Below are 20,193 nucleotides of genomic sequence, written 5' to 3' on the forward strand. Positions count from 1 at the left end.
GATGTGAATATTTTTTGCTAAGATTTTCTTAGTTTCATCGAATATGACATTTACTGACTCAAGGCCACCAATTGATAACTTATCACATTTACTTCATGATCAGTTTTTCACCCAGAGGAAGAGTTCGCTTGAGGGTCGTCCCCCACTTCGTAGTTGGTGCCAAGTACCACCGCCATGACTTTTAAAGCAATGAAAGAGGAAGTGACTGATGAGTAGTGAATTGCTGTCATATCGTACTTGGCCATTCCGTGGTATAACAATGTACCCCTTAACACGTTGAATGGTACAGCTAATGTAATCCAATTCTAGGATGCTCCGCAAAAATGTTGATAATTTCCAGTATTTCTTCTCCTCAGCCGAAGACCGTCAGGGCAGATATCCATTCAGCCCTGACGAGGCCTCCATCCGAAGGGATGAAACGCTGGAAATTATCAACATTTACTCAAGCGGTCTTGTTTCATTGTGAATCAGTGAACTGCAGAAGCTTTAATTTTTTAACGTGACTCGGTTCGTCCCTAAAAGTTACATAGACTCCTATTGAAGTATAATGCAATCCTTGTGGGCAAGAAAGCTATTCATAATGGCTGAACGGAGGTAGAAAAATGCTCTTGGAAATTAAAGTGCGCTTAAGGCGGTGTATTTGAATTATATTTGCATTTTGGTTCTCTTCCCGGGGGTACACACAACTTTAATTGGCAATATTAACCATTGCGTCATCCACCAAAAGTGGATGGCGCGTAACCCCCAAGCACGCTATTGAAAATTCCTCCGGGTACCTCATGGTGTATTAATAAATATGAGTCAGGTAATGGTAGACGCATTATGATCTTGCCTCAGGAAATAAAGCCTTTGAACAGAGGTATAGTTGAGAACAGCACTCGCAAAACAATCACCTCGCACTGATGAGGATACGAAGTTACATGCAGAAGGAATATTTTGCGCTAATAATCTCATCAATCCCTCTACTAACGTTTTTCAAATTTGCCATCTTTCTTGGCGCAAGATCGTGGAATGCCTGCCTCGGTATGGAGACCGAACTGAGTTCGGATGGCAATAATGATAATTACTCTCACCTGGTGCTGCGGATGCATGGTGACCCCAAGCAATGAAGAGCAGGGCGAAGAGAAGGGCCCCAGTTGGGTGCGCTCTTCGCGTGGTCATTGCCGCTGTCGCCTGGAAGAGTGCAGAAAATGGCGTTAGGATAAAGAATAAATCAAAGACTAAATTCTTTCAGAAATTCAAAACTTACAATACGTGCGGAAAAACGTACGGCATCAGCATTTGAAAACATTTTGCGTGAAGTGTGGTGCTTTGTGAATATGGCACATGTGCCGTTGGAAAAAAAGACCAAAGAAGAGCAAGAAATTTCAAAACAGGGACTGTGGACGGTTTTTGGGGATTCAATAGAGCAGATGAAATGAGAAACCCAGCTACCTCAAACGAAAGCCGAGAAGAGAGGAAAATGCCACGTTAAACAAAGGTAATAGAGAAAGAAAATTGTCTGAACACCCCTTGAACCACTTTTCCAATCTGTTTTATCGGAAACTTTACAGATTGGAAAAGAGATAACGGTCTCACAAGACATATCAAGAGACTATACTACAGGTAGAAACGAGAACGAATATCGTAATAGTGTCAGAATATTAGCCGAGGCTCGGAAGACTAATGGGTCATAAGTAAAATTGTAGTCGTTCTGCTGCGCAAATTAGTGAGGGAATATACCCTTCCTGTGGCTCTTGAAAAGAACACAACGGGACTTGGAACCTACTCTCACATTTGCTGTTAACATGCTAATCAATAAGGTGCCCCATGCAGTGAGTTTGACGTGCCACTTGGAGAAGTCAACTTCACCTAGTTATTTCTGGGATACTCACGCCACGTCCCACTAGCAAATATGTACCCAAAGCTGAAGATCGTTGACGATTTGTGTCATGTTGATATATATATACGAGGGTCATCCGGAAAGTAGTACCCGTTCGTGAAATAAAGACACAAAAGTAAATATTAACAAACATAAAAAATTTTATTTGAAAGAGGATACTTTAAACTACTTCTCAACATAATCTCCAAGCAAATTAAGGCATTTGTCATAACGTGTGACAAGTTTCTGTATTCCTGCTGCATAGTCCTTCGCCGCCAGCTCATTGAGATACGCGAGGGACCCATCTTGCACAAATTTTTGCATAATGCAGATGGTGTTTAACAATTTCATGAACAATTGTTCGAGAAACATTGGGAAAATGCTCACAGATGTCATCAATTGTGACGCGCCGATCGTTCCTCACGAATTCGTCAACTGAGCTCACCAGTTGGTCTGTAATGACAGACGGTCTCTCCGAACGCTCATCGTCGTGTGTGTTCCCCCTCCCCATGTTGAAGTTGCGACACCACCGCCGAACAGACGACTCGTCCATTACATTGTCTCCATACACCTCCTTTAATTGGCGATGAATATCACATGGGCGAACGTTTCTTGCATTGAGGAATTTAATCACTGCCCTCACTTCACAACTGGCGGCGTTCTCAATTTTTTTAAACATTGTAAACAATCACAGAAACAACACAGGCAATGCTAGCGTCACGCAACTTGGCTCAGAGAAGGCAGACAAGCCACTGAAGCTATCTGACCTCTTCCAGCGGCTACTCGCGTCGTCAGCACTTCATGCGGCACGAACGGGTACTACTTTCCGGATGACCCTCGTGTGTGTGTGTATATATATATATATATATATATATATATATATATATATATATATATATATATATATATACACACACACGAGGGTTGTATACACACACTGCTTTCACACTGTCTAGGAAGCCTACGCACCTCCTTCCTCCTTTCCTGTTACCAAGCATCCTCCCTTCTTCCGCGGCATAACCCATTATCTTTCTGTAGTTCCTCCACCCATTTCCTCTGCCTTTTTTGGATTTCCTTTGGTAACTTCTTCTTTTCGCCCACCCTATTCAAAATCTTACGGTATGTCTTCCTATCTTTCCAAATTATCTTGTCTATTTTTCGTCTCACAGCTCCAAAACCTCAAATCCATGCTCCTCCTCTTACCTCAAATATAAGGACTCACATCCATAAAACATTACACTAAATATTTAAGTTTTGAGTAATCTTTTCTTCACATATTCGCTTAATGCACCACTATCAATGAATAAAAACGCATCAAAACTAACTCACTCGCTCGATTATAATGGTTGGGTAGAAATAAGAAAACCTAATGAGAGCAGCATAATTGCTCTCTTCCATCAGTAGTTTACCTCTTATCCCGTACCCCTCGTCCATATGTGTTAAAATTTGGCTGAGCTTGGCTCTCTTTGTATAAAGAGAAGGTGAAATCACCTCAAATAGCCCAGCTTTAAAGCTATTACGCTGCATCGCGACATTTATGTAAATTGCAGGTGATGATAATATCTTTAGAGAATTAGCAGGTGACTTATTTCATAATTTCAAAAATTTTAAAACTATGTTTCCAACTGCCACGAAAAATAAATCCTTATTCCCACGCTAGTAGCTGCGCATAGTCTTTCATTTTGTCCTCGGGCAATCGTGATTCCATCGTTGGCGGACTGACCTGGATAGAGGGTGACGCCGCACAGGTAGAAACTAGGGAGCGTACCTGCATATCCGGCCTCTCCCTAGATCCAGGGGGGAGTAGTACTTAGGAATCAAACATGGGGGCCTGGCGCATGGAAAAATCATCAACCTGATTGGAATAGGACGTGATACCAAGAGGCTCACAATACTATTAGGCTAATGGTTCATTTAGTAAAAATTACCGCTGTTTATTGCGACTTAGGTAAACATTGTTTCTGCCACAAGGATTTAAGATGACATCATTCTATTCAGATATACCAACTGTCATGTATGCAACACTTTTTATCAATGTTAGTTACCATCAAAGTAATAGATGGCAAGAAAACGATAAGATATAAATGACTTATAGCTGAATGGCATCTCCTTGACTCGAGGTGTTCATGTATCTGACCGTAAAAAGAGGTGAAGATTCACGAAACAAGACTCACGTAGTAAAAATTTGACAAACCTATAAATTAAGAGGGAGTTTTGTTTCGTAAGGCATAGGGTGAAGTCCACGTGTTTCAAGAATATTCTCATATTTATCGGTGGATGTATCTGGGTTTCTCTCTCTCGGTCTAATGAGTCAAATCTCGAGGGGGAAGGGATGTTCTGCGATATTCCCTTCGGCGTGAAAAATTTAATTATCATTTCTGTTGAATTTGCTTCGCAGCGGTTTTGTGTTATACCAAATGGAGTCATATCCTATTATCCCCGAGGATTTACGCAAATTATACTGATGTTTTCCAAATTAGAGATGCCCTCCAAGAAGTATATCGAAAGCATGACGACGAAATGGATAGCAGCTCTCTCATGCTAAAGAAAAAATCTCGGGCTATTCGGAGCCGAAGTTAATTAGGTATTCGATTTGAGTGATCATTCTAAAATTCCACGAATCTCCCAAAGGGCACCTGAGTAATGCATTCAAAATACTCCAGCTGCAACTATGGCAGAGTGAAAAAAGACCTGGTATGAGGAGCAAAATGTGTTCTTAATTCAAATTAACGTAAATAATTTCCTTTAGGTCCTATGGATGTACATGTAAAGTTGATGCAAAGATGAGTATGGAGGCTAGTCATAAATAATCATTGCAGCCATACCCTTACAATATTAGTTATTAATTTAAGAAAATATACCCCTCACTTTTCTATAGAAATGTATAATTTAGTAATTGGTTTAGAATGAGAATTTTATTTGATTCTTTTATTCTCAATCAGGGTGTTTTCAGTTTGTAAAGGATGGGAAATTAGAAAGCAGTTGAACAATTGTAATTCAGCTGCCTTACTGAAACGAAAATACCCTCGCCTCCCTCTGCGAAAACCACTTGATAGAGAGTATGCCGAGGAGAGCTCTTGAGCATGAGGATGGGGTCGCGCCAGCCATTCTTCAAAAACAACTTCTGCCCTGCCTTTTACATCGGAGAATGCACCAAACACCTTTCTCTCTATGAATAACCATTACTATTCTACCACAACAGCCGCTTTCCTTAATCACGCCATCCTTGAACATACTCCGCCTTCCATTGCTGACTGTTAGACAACTGATACTCCGTGACAATATTCGAAATCCTACCACAATCCGAGAGAATCATCGAAGAGGGGAGAACTTGCGAGATGGCACACATCTGGCTACTCAAACCTTTCAATCACCAAGACTCAAATCTGTCGAACTAAACAAAAGTAGTACCAACATTCTACTCACCAATACATTTTTCCATTCACCCCTTCCTCCCCCCAAACCTTCCCTCCCTTCAATTCCTCTTCTCCTCTATCCCATGCACTCGCCCTCTCTTTCTCCCCCAGAGAACGGTGTTACATGTAATTAATTTCTCTTCGCCTGACGAAGGCAGTATGATCGCTCAAAAGTTGAAAACATTTAGGTGAGTGCCCCTTTCTTATGGGTCATCTTTTTAATGCTAAATTGAGTTTTATTAATCTCTTTTTGTTGTCACTCTCCAGCGTTCTTATTAATTCTTAAAATATAAGTTATAGTAATATAATAAATTATACTATAATATTCTTAAATTATATGGGGCTACTCCTGGATGTGATAAAAAGAGAGAAATCCGGGGGAAATAGTATTTTAGGAATTTTAAGGCGTAATATTTGAAACATTTTAATATCTCCACAGTGTGCATGGAAGTTTTTGTTTGATTAGATTTCAGGATTTGGGTCCCAAGTGCACTAATTTATGGCATTAATGATTAATAGCAACTCTCCCATAGTTATACGATGATTATCGATCGATTAATTCCCTGCCTGCTTTCTTTAGGATTAGATTTGTAATCTTCCTCGGGAGATCACATCGGCACAGATATGCGCCACCTGCTCTTTGCGATTAAAATGCGGAAGTTTATCAGGATTCATTTCTCTTTGAACAAGTTCTCAAGGGGCTGGGAATTGAACAAAGAAACAATGGAATAGGAGCGGAATGAGGTGAGGCCCTATGCTAAATGGCGGTTCCCACGAGTATTGACACATTTCTCGCCTGGGGGAAAAATCTTAATGAGAATTCCATCCTTCAACGTCCTTGCAGTACAAGAGCCATTGAGGCTTTTTGGGTGGATCGACTATTAAGGCTCACGATTAACATGTCTTCACAAATCCCGAAATTACGGCGCAAAGTCGATGAGAGATGAAAAATCTGAAATGAAAACCGTAGAAAATAGACCACGGGACTAAATTGGTGGAAAAGAACAAGAGTTTTTCTCTCGATAAGAGAAGTTGGGATGAAAAAAGAACGAATGTAAGATACCTTAGCATTATTCTATCACCATAAGGGGCCCTGGATTAATATTTATAAAATAATTTGCAAAGAGTAACGACACTGTGCCAAAATAAAGAAAATTAATAAGAGAAGAAGAATTAATGTGAGAAGTTGTCTCTGCGTGAATAGAAATATCTATCCTTCTCCTGAGGAGGTAAAATGAAATATTCATTCAATCATTCATATGAACATAGGATGATGACTTTGGAACAAAATGAATAAAAATATAGAGATAAGGTTATCGGAAGGAAGTTAGCCATATCAAAATCCCTAGAAGAAAATGAAGCATCCCAGATGGGTGCTTTGAGTTTGTCGGTAACAGTTTCGAAAAATCCCACAACCATGGGGATACCAAGTTTTTCGAGAGTTGTTTTCCAATCCTTCCTGATGAGGCGAAATTTTGAAAATTTTTGCGGCCCATAACGGAATCGGTCACATGGGCCGCAAATGCGTACGAGGCAAAATGCACGATATTTGCGGGAAAAATGCATCGAATTAGCTCAGATTTAATTTGGTAGTATCTACACAAAACTTTTTATTAGTTGTGGAAAGATATTTTTCATTCCAGTGGTATTTATAATCTTAAAATTTGCGGTAAATTTAGAATCATTGACAATTTGAATCTACCCAAGATTGATTTTCAGCTTATGTGAATTTATACTTCCTTCCAGCCACCACGTGCACACGGATCGGAAATCTTACGAGAAATCCTGCTGTCAGCCTTCAAGGTTGAGCATTTAAAATCCCGCCAGACCCTTTGCCCAAAAGAGCACGTAACTAGCGCTTTGTGAGAAACGATGCACCACCTGTGCGAAATTGCATGATTGCGAACACTCATGGCAATGTCGAGCTCCTGAGCAAGGCGATACATTACCAGTTGACGATGGAAATACACCGCAATGATACGCAGCTGGATTGTGCGATTTTCCATTTCCCACAATGAACTTCTGTGTACAGATATGATCATATGAAGAATATTAAAAATGTTTTTCTTATTCCAACAAAATTAAATCCTCGATACTGCCCTTAAAATTGTGATGGGTGAAACGTTGTGACATGCCTTAATTTCAGAACGGGGAGTCTAAATGTCAAAATACCATTCTCCATAATCTCATAAATCCAATCCATAGATATATTTACTTATCCACATATTTGTTATACTATTAGTAAATCCTTATACCAACATTTTGACTCATATTTTAGTAAATACAAATCATCTCAAAAAATGAGTGCACTTTACTTTTACCTATGCAGTGACAATAAGCAATATTGTCGGAATACCTGCACAAAAATACTCCCACTCAAAGAGCAGGAATATAAACATTAACATTACAGAAATTTAGAGCTTCAGGCGTTTTTTTTAATTTGAGAAAATAAACGATTAAATGCGATAAAAATTCACTACAGGAACTTATTTATCTTTAGGTGGTACTCTGTACTTGATCTAGAGTGCAAACCGAATATTAAACGGCTAAACAAGACTCTGTAAGCCACACGCCTTGATAAAACGCTGATTTTTGGCTGGCAAAGTAACTCAAAGCTTTCCGATATTCGTGCATCGTCTGTTCAGCTCAAAGGATGCGCCAGCGAAGATTGAAATGCACGCGTAATCACGTTAATTTTATTTTTCTTCAAAGTATAATGAATTGGGTAGTAAAAAATATGCATTATAAACTTTAAACTATATTGTTACGTTCATCAAATATAAAAGACAACAACCAGATAAAAATATTAGCATACGGTTGAATTGGACCAACGAAAAAAATGACACCTCAGAGAGGGGGGCCATGGTAGATAATAGATCTCTATATTTCATCACATAATTTATTGCAGCAAACCCTGCTTAAATTAATTAATGGTGTGTAAATCTGATCTGCTCACTTGAAACAGTAAATCAAGGATTCTTTTTCTTTATACCATCTTTGAGTACACAAAAAATTACCCCAATACATGCGAATAAATATGAAGTCTCCCCTAATCACTCAATCGCCCATCAGAAGAGGCACGGTGTTAATAAACGGTTGGAATAAAGATATTAATGAAAAAGTAGATGGGAGATGCTTTATATTAGCCTGTACACATTTCAAATGCAAACACATATAGTATTTTTGGAGAAAATCAGGAGAAATTGCAATGCAGGAATTAGATCTAGGAAGATTTACATGATATTTATCAATGATTTTTATTCATTCAAGAACCTTATTTCTTTGTCCTTCCCCAACTTCTCCAGCCTTTCTCTAGTATGTACGAAAGCCGTCACCCACCGTGCTTCAGGCACCCCGTCAAAGAAATCTGATGATATCACTCAAATAGTTTTAACAATAGAACTTCTCCACGGAGGATCCTTCAAGCTTTGATCGAGATAACCTCGCGGAAGATCACCACCAAGAAATAAATATTTCCTTTGTGGTCATCCTATCCTGCTTCCAACCCACAGCCGCCTCATTGTACTCGTTCATCCTGAATCCTTCTTCAAAATGGATAAGCAATGAACATCACCAAGTAATTAAAACATTTTTCAGTAAGAAAGTGAGTTTTATTGTGTTAACAGAGAGGTTAAGATGATCTATGGAAACAAGTCATAACAAGACTTCGAAAGCTTCGTGGCTGTCTTTTTTTATATATGACATTGAAGAAATTACCAAAGCTCAAGATTTAATCGATAGAATAACGTAATTCTTATACGTTAAGAGATTTTGAATTCCAGATTAACTGCATTAAAATATTTCATTTTACCAGCAAAATTAGCGTTCAAATGTTAAATTCTCATACATATGTATATACACACCTTGCTTTTATCTTTTCCTTTTTAAAGGGCACTCTTTGTAGAATATATTTTTAATTCTCTACAACGACTCACAGATATGTCCCTGAAATACATCTTAGTGGCAACTACGAGGGTCATCCGGAAAGTAGTACCCGTTCGTGCCGCATGAAGTGCTGACGACGCGAGTAGCCGCTGGACGAGGTCAGATAGCTTCAGTGGCTTGTCTGCCTTCTCTGAGCCAAGTTGCGTGACGCTAGCATTGCCTGTGTTGTTTCTGTGATTGTTTACAATGTTTAAAAAAATTGAGAACGCCGCCAGTTGTGAAGTGAGGGCAGTGATTAAATTCCTCAATGCAAGAAACGTTCGCCCATGTGATATTCATCGCCAATTAAAGGAGGTGTATGGAGACAATGTAATGGACGAGTCGTCTGTTCGGCGGTGGTGTCGCAACTTCAACATGGGGAGGGGGAACACACACGACGATGAGCGTTCGGCGAGACCGTCTGTCATTACAGACCAACTGGTGAGCTCAGTTGACGAATTCGTGAGGAACGATCGGCGCGTCACAATTGATGACATCTGTGAGCATTTTCCCAATGTTTCTCGAACAATTGTTCATGAAATTGTTAAACACCATCTGCATTATGCAAAAATTTGTGCAAGATGGGTCCCTCGCGTATCTCAATGAGCTGGCGGCGAAGGACTATGCAGCAGGAATACAGAAACTTGTCACACGTTATGACAAATGCCTTAATTTGCTTGGAGATTATGTTGAGAAGTAGTTTAAAGTATCCTCTTTCAAATAAAATTTTTTATGTTTGTTAATATTTACTTTTGTGTCTTTATTTCACGAACGGGTACCACTTTCCGGATGACCCTCGTAGAAGTGGAATGTGGCAATGAAAATCGGACGCCCAGGACTGCTCTATGATCTCAGAACGAGTCATGAGTTTAATCTTGGGCTTGACCGAGAGCATTGGACGGAAAATTGTGAGTCAGGGTGTTAGGGACCACACGAAATTGTCTTGCCCTCCGGTCCTCCAGCCATAATTTCTCCGTTAGCCGAGCGGCTTGGAAATCGCCAAGGAGAGGAGGGAGGAGAGACCGAGGAGCGGGTCGGGCGCCGTGCTCGGCGTTAAATGACCGTGACAACCGAGCATTGAACTCGGAGAAAGAGCCGAGAAATCAGATTCAGACACGGAGAGAATAACATTCCTAAGTAGACGGGCTCCGTAGTATCCTTAACGCTCAAGAAAATAGTACATCCGATGACTCGTGCATAAAGCGCGTCCGGATGAAAATATTCCAAGATTTTCACTGTAACCTCCTTCTCTATATTTCCACCCATTTACTCATTTCTCCTGGATTTATTGCTAGAACGAACATCGAGTCACCGCCAAGTTCCGCTGGATATAAAAACTGGGGCAATGTGCAATTCACTAGCTCTCGCTCGTCCATCTACTAGCGACACTGGCACGCGAATGTGAAATTTCTGTCCACGATGCAAGACTTTTCCTGCCCATTACTTCTGTCTCAAGTGTGTGGCAAGCAGGCTGTAGTTGACCTGTGTTCACCCACCGTTTATAATGCTTTCCAGCCAAAGCTCTTGTTTCGTTTCTTTGGGCCAAGTTTAAGGTTTTTCCGTTAGGTATTTAAGAGATTTTACGCTATAGAGTCACTGATATCTTGTAATGAATCAAAATTAAAGGTTTTTTAAAAGAAATAACTGTCTTGAGCTTAAACCTTGTTCCAAAATACCATAATATTATGTTCATAAGCGGGTATCGGGGAAAAAACGCTCAAAAGAAAACATAAAAAATGCTCGTTTGCCCACACAAATTGTATTAATGACTGAACAATAAAGTAATTCAAAATGGTTTTTTTTAATCACCTGCAGCCAACATATTTTGACAAGATACCACTTTTTTTGTAAAGAAATGAAAATATGCTTTGACTTTTCCTGAACGAAAGAATATTAACAAAACTCGCTTTTCAGGTTCGACAGTCAATCATCACATTACTTAAAATTTACAGAATATACGACTTTAAGTCAACGTAGTTTCATTGTGGGTCATTTGAAATGATAAGATATACTTTTATAAATGAGTACTTTCCATTGAACAACTAGTACTCATTATAATACATATATAATATCATGTAATATAATATAAAATTATTAGGCACATTAAAACGATCCGCTGTATTTCAATGAACAAGCGAAGAGGTATTTTGACGAGGGCATTTTTCAAATTTCAAGTGAATTTCATCAATTTCTCATTAGAATATATGGAAGCTGACTAAAAAGACAAATTTTATTAACCATTATATATTCTTCTGTACTCATCCATCTGTATTTATCAATGTGTAAAATATTCTTCGAAAATTCGGGCTACATTCATTTTAGTACGTGAGAGAAACCGTTTGGCATCGCCCTTTTCTACCTCACTGCTCCAGTGGTTATTGATGTACAGTCTATTTGGTGATGCTCTCTAATTTATTTTAGAAACCATGGTGACAGAATCAGTTTTAGTGACTGTATCTGTCATATTTTTCGCCATTCGACATATTGTCCATTATGTCGTCCGAATGAAAAATATGTTCACACCAAGATATCCGTTAGAACTTATAAAAAAATTCATAGTTTTTAAGTTAGTATTTTACAGATTACTCAAAATTTCTACGCATGTAACTGGTGCCCAGATTAAATTCCAGCTTTGCTTTGCCAGTCGGCAAGAGATGGTGAAGACTTAGATCGGCAGTGCAAAAAAGTTCTCCAGGGAGCGACTGTGACCACAGGTAGTGGTCACAGCCAACCACTGTGGTCCTTCACCGTTATATCATATTTCTCTGCTCACATTTACGCGATTTCAGTTCTCAGAAGATCTCTCTTATGAGAACTACTTGGAATTATATAAGCATCATTTACACAAAACTAATAATGCAAATACAACAGTCCTAATTTTTTAGCTACTTTAATCGATTTCTCATTTTTATTCACATAAATTTCATGTTTAAAGTGAAGGCGTGCATTGCTGTTACCCACTCGTACTTCAACGAATTGCGAAAAAGTGAGTAAAAGATAAAAATAATATTCTCAATTTTCGATTTAATTCAAAAATGTTGCACAAAAAAAGAACGAAGTTCTTGAAGTTCGGTTTATAAATTAAAAGCAGTAGTCAAAAAAGTCCGATTCTGAAATATTAAGGAAAGGATCACCCTAATAAAATTAAAACGCAGCAACATGTTGAAGAAAATGAAAGAAAAACTTCTGTCCATATTAGGTACAGTGAATAACTCTAATGAGCGAGGGGACACTTCAGAAACGTCTGCCTCTATACAGATATATTAGACAAAAACCGAATTTGGCATTATTTATATCCAAAGCTGAAATGCATACTTTGTGGTGCATTCAGGATTTGGACCTTGTGAAAATAAATACTAACACTGATTTCCATACTGTAACAGTGGCTTTCAAATTGAATGAAATAGTAACAGTGGCTTTCATATTTAAACCTTGTGAAAAATATCGCTAATTCGAAACAGCGGAACTTATATTGCGATCAATAAAGTCTCAAGTTTATCATTATCAAGGGATTTGAGTGTGAGGGAGAGATCGAGGAAATAATTGTCTATTTAATGATGAGCCAGAGCTAATCTTTACATTCACCCCTCATCTAGGTACCGTAAATTCGCTAGTTCAAATTCAGATCATGCCTCTGGACGCCTCTAGCCAAAACTAAGCGATTTTCTGATTTTCTCACGTGGTTCTGGTATCCAGATGTTCATGTTCCAAATGAGTAACCAAAATATTGGAACGAAAACTTTGCGGGAAACCGCAAACAAGGAGGGTACAGGGGAAGGAACTGCCCTACCCTGAATGTGTGAATTTCACACGCAGTGGACCTTAGTATAAGACGAGCTCTAACATCACCTGTCAAATCTCACTTGGCGCAAGGGTTTGTCTGAAGCTATGGCAATATTAGAGCTTCACTGGCGGAGGCAAAAATAATTACTCCCAGTTTGGGTCACCCATGGGACCACATAGGACCACGGGTAGTCCGCGCAGAATCGACGATTCCTAGGCAAGATGGCTGCGGAGGCGTCTCACCCTAAAAGGGCTACCATTTCAGCGATGGTATCACGTTAAACACACAATGGAGGAAAGGAACAGAAAACCACCTCATGTATTAATTCCAACAAAATCTGACCCGAATATGAAAATGAGATCTAGCTACTACGATATGTTCAGCCAACGGGGTGCAACGTCGTGCTCGGTAGCGGAGACAAAGTCTCCGCGGCCGTCATCAAATATCCTCAAACAGCCGCATAAATGACAGAAAGTAAGATAGAAGAGGATTGCCTGTGTATAAATAGGGACTAGGAAAATTAGGGCGATGCTGAGGACAGAGAAGGTGGAAATCATTTTTTAGCTTTTCATACTTCCTACATTATTTAATGTCATCCAAAATGCCATTCATTTTCCTGCCACTACCTTGTTTCCCCAGTATTCTGCCCTCATCGTCTTCAGCATCCCTTTTCCTCTCAGTTTTTCTTGCATCCACTTGTCTGATCTTATTTATAATGGTTCAGTTTTATTATTTTACACTAAGTCGTGCTCACACCGTAGCGTTTTCCTTTTTGTCAAATAACACCCCCTCCCCTCTTCATCAAGTACTCATAAACATTAATTGGTTGTCCTTGGAACTCAGTTTGAGCTTCAGATGATGCAAAGCCTTTGTATGGATCTTAAGAATGCCATTTAAGAGTCCGCGTCTGAGTCAATTTTCCATTTTACTTTCACAGAAAATCGACTCAAGAAGCAACAGATTTTAGACGCCGATCAAATAAAATTGGATGCTTATTGAAATGTAATGAAATAATTGACTTTGTAATTCCACACACATTCCACACAATTTGTAATTCCACACAAAGTGTGTGGAATTACAAAGTCAATTATTTCATTACATTTCAATATGTTATGCAAATTCCACAAAGTTACACCTGAGACAACAAAATTGGATGCGATGAATTGCGTATAAATTAAGGTGGACGAGACGTTAAAATTTTATATGTAGACCTAAATTCCATTCATGAGGAGAGTATACAGGTACTTCCTTTCGTAAATAGCACCAACAATGGAAGGTTTCAATTGTAAAAAATGGTTTTGAAATTCTCGGTAGAAGTGGCGTCTCTCTAACAAATAATACATTAACTTATTTAATTTATGAAATTGGCAGAACATATCCATCTCATTTTACTTTATGACTTGCAAAAATTTTAATTTAAATTAGCAAAACTCCTAAAATTTAATTCCTGGGCTTGTAAATAATAAATTACTCCTATTTCGAAGTAACAATGAAAACCTGAAATAAATTCACGTCGAGGGATGAAAAGTTGCCAAGAATATCAAAGCCATGGTTACAAAGATTAGAAAACACCTAAGTATGACTAGCTCACATCTCGCTTATGCTTATGAAATGTGCTCTTTGAATGGCTGACTTGGGCAGGCAGCTATCCTGTTCCTCTCGAGAGCCTGGATAAAGGATTAATAAAAAAAATTATCTTTCTTGCCACCTTACTCTCAACCAACCCTTTCCCTACCAACGGAGACTTGGCAACACAGGCAGCCTAAGGGCATGTAGCGGCGGCACTCTGTTGCGGTCACCTGTGGGTTTCCAGCTGGCCAGCCAGCTCCTATGAGAAGCGGGCTGCTCCGCCTGAAATCCCTCGACCACGAAGTGCCCCGTGGGAGATGATGCTTGCCGTCCACCATTGCGATCCACGTGCTTTCATTTTTACGCCATTTATAATTAAAGCGTAACACACAATTTGCGCCACTTGCATCAGCGCTCACTCAATGCTTCCGTTCACTCGCCCACGCCCGCTCACGGTTCTCTCTGCGTTTCCCGCTCGCTCGCCACGCTCCTCTCTCCCCATTCACGAGCAGTCATTCCACTTACGCAAGTCTCACCCACGTACATGCATCATGTGTGGCGAGCAGATACTAGAACACGCAGCGGGAATTGTTTGGACACCAGCCTTTTATCATGATAATAGGCTAGTGTATTAATTGTCCAGAGTTCAAGAGTAAAGTTTAGGAAATGTTCGTGAAGAAAATTGATAAGAACGTCATCCGCGAAGGGCAAATGCAGGGACTTAAGAACCAGACGACTGCTAACGTCACCTGTCTTTCATCATACACTACTGTTTCACTAAAAATAAATTTAAGGGACATTTTTGTCTCTCACATACCTGCCTTGCCTTGCATCGCCACAATATTATTAAATTGTTAATTGTATAACACCTGCTGAGTGTATCTACGTTATTTTTCTTGATGTGTTACATACATTTAAAAAAGTAAACTAAAAATTAAGAAAAATCCTGACATTACTTTTTCCGACGCAATGAATTTTCATGAACATTTCAGTTGCGAAACCACCTGTCTAGGGTGTCTTTATGACCAAGATCCGCTCGTCTTCCGTCGAGGCAGTAATTCCGTAAGGCTAGCCTTAAAAGGCAATGGTAGGCAAGGGTATGGCTCAGCCCGCCCTGAGCCCTATTCGGTGTGTGAAACATACAATCAAGGTAGATGGCCAGTTCCTTTCTCTGCGCCCCTTTGGGCTTTCCCACAACTGTTTGAGAAATTCCCTAAATTTGTGGGAGATTCTTAAACTCTGGGAAGTTCCCCACATATCTTGAGCAATTAGTGTTTATAAGTACATCTAAATTTAATGAACCAATTATAAAAACAAACAATTGAAATTACTAATAAGCCAAGGGATTGCAAGAACACAAGCGCCTATTTCTTAGTTGGTTCGTTCTGAATGCGTGACGGAGTCTGTGCACCAATGTTATCAGAAAAATGCGTTAAAAACCTTTTTGTGGCCTCGATTGTAGCGAGGGTGACACCAATATTTAAATTTCCAGTCTGTGTATAATTTCTCTGATTCTATTCGCGTGCTTTATTTATTTTATTAGGTGTCAGGTTGGAGTAATTCTCGTGATACCACAAGTCAATTTCATTTGCCTTTACTGCATTCCTAAATCATCGAAAGCCGACCATAATACCAGTTCGATTCACATGAAACTTCTCAACCACACAAATATGTCCTTGATCACAATGTATCTCGATAAACTAAACGATGAAATTCTCCATGCAAAACACTGGATCTCTAAAATTAAGAGTAAAAATTTTGAAATGTAATATCTCTCATTTGAAAAATATCTCATATCGGAGCACAGGAGTCCTGGAGCGAAGTGTCCACTCATCGACTGCTAGTTCATCCTTTGTCTGCCTCCGATCTTGGGGTACTACGGAAATTTAATACCCACAGCAATTGAAATAAAATCATAAATTGCCATGATAATTTCTCTTCACCGTGCGTTTCAAATCTATCACATCAATTGTTATTACTTATTATAATTACAAATAAAATAATTTCTTTGCAATCAATCAGGAGAAATAAAGATGTGGTTTTTTCAACAGTCATGTCATACGGAGTTATATTTTTTCTTTCGTAGCATTAATAATATTCAATGCGTTTGGATTACGCAATTTCAGGTTCGTTGGCGGCATTCTTCACCACTACGGAAGAAATACGAGTACATATGTGATTTTACACTCTTTAATTTCAGAGTCCACGAAATTCATTTAAAATTAATAAAAATGTTATAATGTATGAATCCGAATGATCAGCCACCAGAATATATGTTAGTGTATTAGTAATTTGTTTCAACTGATGTTGAACAGGCATATACTTCCCGTTAACTTTAAAATCATCGAAATTCTGATATTGATGCAACACGTAGTGAAAAACAAATACGGCACCTGATTTATGAAAAAAATGAAAGCCAATTTATTTCACCGCTAAAGATATAGCATATTCATAAGCAATCCTTTATGATCATCTGTTCATCGGCCTTGATATAAAATACTCATATTTTTCTGGTTAATAACGTGGTCATAGAATAATAAAATTCATAAAAGATGTAGATATCACAAAATATTAATTTTATATTAAAACATATTTTAATTAAAATGGTTTCAATACAGAATGCTTAAAATGCCACACTGTATTCTTTGGCCGCTGTGCTGTATATTTGTAAGGTTAGGACGGCGAATCTTTGAGAGAAGACATTGCTTACGCGTTACTTAATCCCAATACCGTGCGTGCGGCCTTACATAATTATCAATTAAGCATGACGCAAACAATAATAAAATACTTCTGCGTAAACAGTTTTTGTTTGTTGGTAGGATTTGGAAATGGTACATCCACGCGATTGCTTAAGAAATCTTATGCAAAAATTCCACTCGATAGTTTTAGATATTCGATAAATATTATTAAATAGAAACGATTTCTAAGTGAAAACAACTCGTCAAATCTAACAATGTAAGTTTCGAAAAGTCTTTTACTAATTACTAACCCGTCGCAAAGAATGGTAATAAAGCATTGAAGTGAACCAATAGGCGATTCTAGCGTGAGAAAAACTTAAACGATGAAGTGAATTTGGTTGAAAGAACAACGAAAGCCAGGAGATTTGGCATCGTAAATGAAATTCTAGAAACACCGTTGCAAAACAGCCCGGCGACCATGCACGGAACGGGTTTCGAACCCATTGCGTAACGCGGCGGTGACCATCCGAGTGCTAACTTGGGTCGACGGCGAATTGTGGGGGCGACGGGAAGTGAACTATGGCTTTGGTGCTTCTCCCTCCCGGTAGAACCCTTTTCCAAATAAACTTCATTATTATTTATAGGTAGCCGACTGCAAACGTTAGGGCACGTATAGTAAGTATTTGGAAAACTGCAAAATAATTAATGATAATCGTATTAAAACGTGAATCACGGTATAAAAACATACCGGCTGAGATTGAATGAAATAATTCGAAAAAGTCTGCTTAGTATTCAATCATACCGCTGACATGGGGCAAAAATATTTTAAGAATGTGCAGTTCCTTATAAGAGGACTTAAATTCGTTGGACAAGTTTTAAGCCAGTGTGAAGGAGTTTTCTTTCGCAATAGGCCACAATTAGAATATACATTATGAGCTCATTATAGAAATATGATTAAAATAATGGATTAAATACTGAGACAAGCTTTTAGATTTCTGAAAAATTTGTTTTCATTGGGAAGTAAAAGTGGAAGGGGAATTTGAGAAATTAGACAGGGAGACTAAACCAATCCTGGTCAACCAATAAAGCCAACAAGATTTTTAGACATATTCATGAAACTCGAGTTTACTTTTGTCAAAAAAGGAATGACCAAGTAGGACCTTGTGCTACAACGGCGGTTTACACTCGCCGTTAGAGATATAACACAACAATAAAGCTCTCGTTCTTCCGTCGTATATTTCGCGATAGCGACAAAATTAATGTTAAGCTCTTGGGAAATCGTCATGGGAAAACCTTATACATTTCCTTTGACACACATTAAATACCGATGATTACACTACTATGGGCTGGCGTCTATAACACCCCAACTTTAGCCGGCTCAAAGAGTATATTGCAGGCGTAGATGTATTGAGCCCTTATTTTAATACTCGATACTTATTTCTCAAAAATGGTTCCATAAAGAAGTAAAAAAAGGGAAAAAACTGCACTCCCATAATCAGAGGCAAAATCCACAGGGTATGCTCGACACTTTGAACGACCCGTAATATAAGTTCAAATTTCTTGGAAAGGAGAGTTGGGATAGGGGATGGAATGCGGCAGGCCCACCACCTTCAAGGTCACTTCCGCCCAATACCGCCCGCCCACCACCCTAATCGTAAGAGGGACAGGAGGCGTCGACGCCCATGTTCAGCAAACACACAGAAGCAGGTGCTTCTAGATCACTCACTCGCTCATTCCCTTGACGACGGCCCTTTCCGGGCTGGGGAACTATTAATGTTTTTGCTTTTGTTCATCTAGAATTCACGCCTCATCTTAATTCATTCTGTATGACTTTCGAATGTGCTATCATAGATATTTAACAATTCTCAAGGGTCCCGAATTTAGATTTTGCATGTATTTCACAATATTTTTCGTTTAATAAAACGACATTTTGTCCTGAGGATTTCCTGTGACCCTCCAGAGCATCTATGTACCTTGATGTTGACTATATTAAGTTACAGGGTTCATACCCTACATCTAATTTGCGGCCCAAGTTTCACGGAGCACGATGCGGTTTTCCGTGCTCCTGTGTGCAAAAGATTCCTTATAGGAATAACTATGATATGATACAGGAGGGGAACAGCACTGAGTGTTAGACTTGATCTGAAACATTTCAATGATAACTGTACGAGATTCAGTCAGAATGGAATTACAGGAAACCTTATGAAAAATGATAGTAAATAATATGTACTTTTGTCCTTTAACTACAACTGATATTACGCCTTTATTTTATTCTAAACCTATCATTTAGCATAAGAATTCTTAATGCAAACTATTATTGATATTATTTAGTTCACCGTCAAGTATTAACGTATAATTTCGTTTAAAAACGTACGGTGTTTGTGTGCTTCCATTTCGCTTCTATTTCTGTTTAAGAAGTTAACTAGACAGTTCTACAGCATATGGAATGTTATTTCCGTCCGTTTAGCATTCCCTCGCGGTTTTCTTGGCAAGCGACCCTACCAATGCAACTCTCGTCTCCCAAAAGTGTGTAAAATAAAAAAGGAGAGTATTACCACCTACAAGTCCTTCCGAGACTCTCAGGCTGATACGCTCATTCCACTTCCTTTGTCCTTTCCTGATTTACTTTATGGTGTTAACGAATGATTCCCTTTATTCCTGAGCCACCGCGATATGAGCCTCAATTGAGAGGTGGGCGCTTAATCTGAAATGCCAATACATATCCATCGATCAAATCTGATGTCCCTTCAGGACGAATGACTACGCACCATAGGTCATTCTTTCCTCCCTCACCGCCAGCTCCCATGGATGAACAAGGGATGTTCCTTTACTTCCTGTTGCAATTTTCGTGATAATTGTTATGCGTACGTCGTAGGTCAAAGTTTAACATTATGTTACAATCGTATTACCGTCCATTGATTGCGGGGATATGTAAGCAAGAAGTATTCCATGTGGCAGCAT

The 20,193-nt window shown here is 38.9% G+C and overlaps 1 protein-coding gene across 2 annotated transcripts in view; it reads right to left on the reverse strand.

Moving 5' to 3' along the window:
* Cad99C (cadherin 99C) overlaps positions 1-20,193 on the reverse strand; it is a 123,172-nt gene that overhangs the window by 57,578 nt on the left and 45,401 nt on the right. For both annotated transcript variants that reach the window (XM_071582635.1, XM_071582638.1), the window contains exon 2: positions 1,074-1,173. In XM_071582635.1, the coding sequence (XP_071438736.1) occupies positions 1,074-1,161 (88 nt within the window). In that variant the 5' untranslated portion in view covers positions 1,162-1,173. The remainder of the gene's footprint in view (positions 1-1,073; positions 1,174-20,193) is intronic.

The sequence above is a fragment of the Hetaerina americana genome, unplaced genomic scaffold (assembly GCF_022747635.1).
Source record: "Hetaerina americana unplaced genomic scaffold, ioHetAmer1.1.p SCAF_12, whole genome shotgun sequence".
NCBI lineage: Eukaryota > Metazoa > Arthropoda > Insecta > Odonata > Calopterygidae > Hetaerina > Hetaerina americana.